This window comes from Hyposmocoma kahamanoa, unplaced genomic scaffold (assembly GCF_003589595.1).
Source record: "Hyposmocoma kahamanoa isolate Upper Pololo Valley unplaced genomic scaffold, ASM358959v1 93, whole genome shotgun sequence".
Taxonomy (NCBI): domain Eukaryota; kingdom Metazoa; phylum Arthropoda; class Insecta; order Lepidoptera; family Cosmopterigidae; genus Hyposmocoma; species Hyposmocoma kahamanoa.
In genome coordinates, this window is record NW_020654810.1 from 7,592,826 (window position 1) to 7,599,488 (window position 6,663).

The following is a 6,663-nucleotide window of genomic DNA, read 5'->3' on the forward strand; positions in this document are numbered from 1 at the left end:
TTAGATAGGACAGTAGGGTACTCGAAGCACTTAACTCTACGCAGACAAAGTCGCGGGCACCAGCAAATTTGTTATACATTTTAAATGACATAACAATCGGAAGGAATATTTAGATGGGTTTCCGGCTTGTAGTTTTTTTTTTCCGGACAAGCTTACTTCGCAGCCTTAGTGTAATAAGGCTACATCTGCAAAACGATAAATTGTCAGGAGTGTTGTGGAGTGTTGTTTAAAGATTCTACGAACGAAATTACCTAATTACTCGATAATTTTTTTTTATTTTTTTTTTACACTATTTCAATCGAATATGCTTCAATAATAACCTTCTCCAAAGGGAAAAAAAAACAAATTCCCTAGTTGTAGGATATTAACTCTTTTTTATTTATTTTTTATTATTTCTTTTTAGTTTTGTAGCATCACATGAATACCTACTTAGTACTGAATAACTTTATTATGGCCAAATGGCGATTTACTTAATGTAGATAACTCCTACTCAATATTCAATACTTTATTGCACACCACATGGTGTGCTGAAGAAGACTAATAATCTCTTTATTAACTATCAATTTCATTAAAAAAAGTCCAGTTTACATCGTTGGATATCGTAGGTCAGTGTCCCGCAGGTTGTCAGCGATCCAGCGTTCGGCCTGCGCCGTCATCTCCTCATCAAAATAGTCGCGCCATCCACCAACCTTACCTGAAATAGTGTTCCAAATAAGATGCATTTGTTTTCTGTTGGGCCTCACCGCACTGCAGTTACACCAAACTTCCGTTCTTTGACACTCATGCATACCCGTATGCACGGATTACCTCTTCTAATAAAAGGCTCTTCTTTTTCATCCGCGAATTTGACAGCTTTGAATACATCTTCGTTGACGGATGCGTTTATCTTAAAATTGTCAATATGAAGATGTTCACAAAGCTTCGCAATTTGGTCCTCGGAGTACTGCTTCCCGAGAAATTGACATACTCTCCGTATTGTAGCCGGCAAATCCTGGTAAAGACAAATAAATAACCGATTTGCAGCTGTATATTGATAATTACGGATGATACAAGGTGTAATATGATCGTCCTAAGTGAGAATGATATAAAATTGAACTATTGCGCTCCCGAAACGAATCGTGCTTTAGAACGGTGCTTGAAATATTATTAAGTAGAAAATATAAATTACTAAAAGGAACGTTCCTTTAATAAAATTGAGAAGCCAACCACCAATAAAAAGAAGAGTAGATATATTGGAAAAAACAGTTTTACCTACCTTTGAAAGTTCTTCATAGAAAAGGAACAACATATTTGGATGATTTCTATTCGCCCAGGCTTCTTTAATCACCTCAAAATACGGTGTAAAGTGCACTGTACAAAAATAATATTAGTTGTTTAATATACGTTAATTTTTGGTTTTATACGTCGGACTTCCATTCACTCGACTTATCTACTTTGCCTGAACTTGGAATCAGGCAAAAAGCAACAAAATGTGCCTAATAAAGGTGTTTGGTAAATCGATACTGCAATAGGAAATGAATAATTTAGTAGCAGTAGACCTCTTTGTGAAAGAGTTCGTCCAGGGCAGTACTGCCACCTTACCTGTCTCTGCCTTAGCGTTACTGCTTGGCGGCGGCAGGAAGGGTGCTGTTGAAATTACAAGCACATGGGGGCTTGTCAACTTATGCCTCTAACTTTGCGATTTAAAGCTCTGAGTGGCACTGCAAATGTCATGGACATGTGTGTCCACCAGGCTCACACCTTGTTCGTCCTATTACTTAGTCCTATAAACAAAATAAATAGATTACATAACTATACATACTTACCTAGTCCCTTTATGAAATAATTCCAAAAAGTTTTAAGATCCCCGCTGTACCCGATAAGTTTAAAAAGTCGGCATAAGTGATAAAACGAGACGGCGACATCTCTGGGGTCTCTTGCCACGAACACCACTTTGCAGGTATCCAAGAGCGAAGGAGGCAGCAGTGAAATAGGCATATGCGATTTGAAAAAGCGAGGAGAGGGTAATTTAGTAAAGTCTGCGTAATGCGGTTTACACATTTCTTTGGACTCTTCAACCATTTGCTTATCATGCTTATATTCTTTTACATGGCGTTTTATCGATTCATGACTCACTATCGTGGAGAACCTGCGTGAACAATCAAAATTAACTATGAAAATACGGATCTGTAGTCTCTCATCGGACGAAGTAAGTACTTCGCAAAATTTGGGGATGAAGAGGCACAATTTTAGTAGGTATGCAGATGGCATGAGAGCTACAGTTTGGAATGCAATTTTGAAAAAGACCGGAATAGAGGTTTCGAATATGGATGCGCCAAAGAGGTTAGAATTGCTTTCGTTGGTTAGTTTTGTGATTGAGGGGTGGATTGAAACAGAATATATGTATAGTTTGCATTGATTGGTATTTAATTCGAGAGCAATATATTGGTTCGAAGATGGTGTGTTCGAGGTCTCCTGTTTCAAACGTCATAGCACCAAATAACAAAATTTGAATTAAGATTTGGTTCACGGATGCTGAGGCTGAGGTTTATTCGACTAGTATCTTATCTATATGTATATAATATATAATATCTTAATTATAACTTACTCTAGATAAGGAAATCTCTCTATTAAGACATTCTCCTTTGCCTTAGCGTAATCCAAATCATTTGCTACCAGCCACACCAACTCCTGTGTCCATGTTGTTCCTAAAAATAGAAAAAAAATGTATCTATTGTTGCGATCAATTATCATATAGATTCAATATCAGCACATAACTGTTTTGGCTCGCCAGAAAGTACCTGTTTATGTATATTGTGACCTTAGTTACACAAACACAATTAAATATTTAGGCATCACAATAGATAGATATTAGAACTTCAAGGCCCATATTGAAACTCTTAAGGCTAGAGTACGAAAATGAATTTATATTTTCAAAAATGTAAGACATGTCGCCAGTGGAAGGTGGCTGAATTTTTTAAAATATAATATCAAGTGACGGAACGAACAAATCATGCGCCTGATGGTAAGCTACACGCCTATCCATAACAGTTGCAGTGTTACTCAGAGCTTTAAATCGCAAAAATCTGAGGGGCACTGCCACTGCGTCCGTCACCCTGAGTCATACAAGTCCCATGTGCCTGTAATTTCAGCGGCACCCTTACTCTTCAAAACCGGAACACAGTAATGTTGTCATTACTGCTTGGTGGCTGAAATAGGTAAGGTGGCAGTACTTCACTGGACGAACTCTTTCACAAGGAGCTACTGCTACTAAATGATACTGCGTATTTGTCGCTTTATCAGTCGTTGTTTGGGTACCGCATAACGACTCGGGGAGGCATTCATCAGTGGCGAAGCGTGAAAATTGTCGTTAGTAAGGCCGAAACAAAACAAAAATCATTTTCCTTAAGAAAAAATGGCGCCTTGGCGAAATTTAAACACAATTTATTAGCACACAAGGTCATTTCACTAGTTAACTTATTCTACACATAAAATATAGCACAAAATGTACTATTTGATAATACGTGGTCAATTTTAGGCAAGTCGGTGAAAGTCAAAGTCAAAGATTATTTATTCAATACATTTGTAAGTCAATGATTCCATAGGTAAAATAAATATACACTTGAAAACGTCACATCTAAGCTACTGCTCGTTCACTACGCTGACCTCACTGAGAAAAACGAGCAAGAAACTCTAGGGATTGCTCTTTTCAAATAAATTTAAATGCTATGGAATACACTTCGAATCAAATTTGTGTGGATTCTGGAGCCGTGGCATCTTTCCGTACATCTTTATCTAAGACGTAGTCTTCAATTTTGTAATATGCTTTTTCTATCAAAATATTTTTAATGTAGTTTTTAAACTTAGGAAATGATAAACTTAATATATATGCTCCGGAATGTTCTTGTAAAAACGCATACAGTTCCCCATAAAAGAGTTGTTTACCTGGGTAACGAAATCGTGCTACCATGAGTTTGGACTTTGCTCTAAGGTTAATATTATGGATATCTTCTTTCTTATTGAAATTATGTATATTTTTACGGGCATATAAAATATTTGAGTAAATGTACTGTGATACCACAGTCATGATACCAGTCTCCTTAAACTTTTCTCTGAGAGAAACCCGAGAGCCTATTCAGCAGATCATTAATATAAATTAAAAATAAGAAAGGTCCAAGTATTGAGCCCTGCAATATAAATATGATTTGAATATCTGCCGTTTTACCCCACATGAGAATCCCGTAGGACATTATACTATGGAAGTAACTAAAGTAAACTAGTCTAGCAATACTAACATCGGTAAGCTCACGTAGTCTGTGGACTGCATATGCAGCGGAATTTAATCTGCTGGCCAGGGAAGATATATGTGGAAACCATTGAAGTTTACTATCTAAGGTCACTCCCAAGAAGACTGCTTTATTAACAAGGTCTAACTTTTCTCCGTTTATTTCTATGCTTGGACTAATCTAGTCTTGGACTAGTTTTACGTTAGGTAATTAAAATGTAACACATTTTGTCTTCTTGGCATTAAGCAATAAATTGTTAGCATTACACCAATAAACTACCTTAGAGAGGGTATCATTAATATGGTCGTAGTTAATGTCATGTCTGTCTGTTTTAAAATCAAGGATGTGTCATCAGCAAACAACACTATTTCGCAATGGTCCTTAACAAAGAATGGCAGATCATTAATATAAATTAGAAATAAGAAAGGTCCAACTATTGAGCCCGGCGGAACACCCATTTCTACCGGAGAACCCAAAGAAGTCACTCCATTTATGTCATGATGTCTACTTTCTGAATTCTACCGTTGAGATATGACAAGTTTCGACGGCTTGCTATTTACACCGTAATGTTCCAGCTTCCTAATAAGAGTAATATGATCAACGCAATGAAATGCCTTTGAGAGGTCACAGAAAACACCAATAGCGATCTGGAACCTTTCCCAAGCATCAATCATCAAGAAACTGTAACCAAAAAGCATTCACTAACGCCCTATATCCCCTCACTCCAAACCATCAAAAGACGAGCAGACATTGTTTTTTTCCACTGAAAGGTTTCGGACTACACACTTAAGTAGATTCTTTCTTTCTTGGTAGCTTTTTGCATAATAAAATAAATTGTTCACTGTGTAGATATATGTCCTATGAATAAGTTTCAATGTAAGAAAACCGTACAAAACTGGTTAAAAGGATTTTAAACTACAGTGACACTGAACATTATCTGTTGTTACGTAATATTAATATAGTTAAGATGCTAGCTAATGTATTTAATCATGTTTTATTGTAATTTATGGTTAATTAACAAAATATGTTGACTAATTATTGTGCTATAATCACCAATTTGGATACCTAAGATACAAGTAAACAACTTTCCTTAGTTCAGGTATCACCTAGATTAACTTGCACTATTAACCTTAAATAAAGTTATGTAAATATATATATACAATAATTTCACTGTTTGCCATAATCTGGCGCATATGTGTATATACAAGGTTATTTAATAAGATTCATGTATTTAGGTTATATTTTATAAAGAATAATTTTATCTTTATCTTTATCACGTGGCATACACTGTGTCATAATTATGTGTATTTCATACAGAAAATTCTGAAATAAACCTTGCGATGATAATAAAATTATCTTTGTCTACGGCTTCGACTTTATAAATTTGTACTCACCTGACCTTGGATAGGTGATCACAAACGTATCATCTGGTCGCAATTGAAAGTTGTAAATATTAGCTGCCTCTTCTTCATACCTTTTGGGGAAAAAGTAACCCTTTGGCCCAACTTGAAGAAAACCTGTATATTCTCCTGAAAAATATCTTACGGTCAGCTCACATCCTAATATCGTAAGAGTATCCACGATGGTTGGAGTCTGTACTGTTCTTTCGTATGTGAACTCTCAGTGCTTGAGAGATTAACCGTATTAAGTAACTTTTGATACGTGGCGACCAAAAGAAACCCTCCAAAGCAGAATCCAGGACAATTTCATTTTTAAACCAAAATTAAAAAAAACACCTATGTCATCCTTGTTATAATTATTAATACACAGATCGAACACTCAGAAAAAATGCGGACGGACAACCGGATTCGAACCGACGTCTTCTAGCATACCGTGCCAGACGCTGTACCAACTAAACCACGGAACGAACCAGCGGAACTCACGAATTTTTCTATGTGCTTGTGTCGTTGCGTCATCTATGACAAATCTATGAAAGTTTTATCACCCAGTTCACCTATGCAGCTACCAGCCCTGGCGAGAGATGTCGCCTTTCACTGTATTTTAAATTTTGATTGAATTGATATTTAACTATATCATCCTTATTTTTAAGAATTTTGGATGGAACAATGATCTTATCTTATAGATACCTGTAAAATTTTTCATGAGCTCTTCAGACGTTTCTCGATCCACGTCTTTGATTTCGTAAGGAAAATTTTTTAATTTGCGCGCACTCATTTTTTACGATTGATAGGTACTATCAATTCAGACAACTGTTATGAACAATTTTCTTAGTCGGTTTTTACATCGTATACCTATGTGTAATGTTATCATATCGACTTACTATCAATAAGATTGCTTTTGTAGCTACAGATTGCGTTCTAAAATTTGTTTTAAGAGATACTTACTTACAGAAATACTTTGTGCAATTGAAGAAAGGCAGAACAGCTAAACTAAAAAC

General features: G+C 36.0%; 1 protein-coding gene across 1 annotated transcript; it reads right to left on the reverse strand.

The window, feature by feature from the left end:
• Positions 1–464: 464 nt before the first annotated feature.
• LOC113237648 (estrogen sulfotransferase-like) lies at positions 465–6,440 on the reverse strand. The gene is made up of 7 exons (XM_026474258.1): positions 6,353–6,440; positions 5,660–5,794; positions 2,588–2,687; positions 1,806–2,128; positions 1,256–1,350; positions 808–991; positions 465–694 (listed from the first exon to the last, which is right to left on the reverse strand). The coding sequence occupies exons 1-7, from the start codon at positions 6,438–6,440 to the stop codon at positions 585–587; spliced, it is 1,035 nt and encodes a 344-aa protein (XP_026330043.1). The 3' UTR covers positions 465–584.
• Between the last annotated feature and the right edge of the window lie 223 nt (positions 6,441–6,663).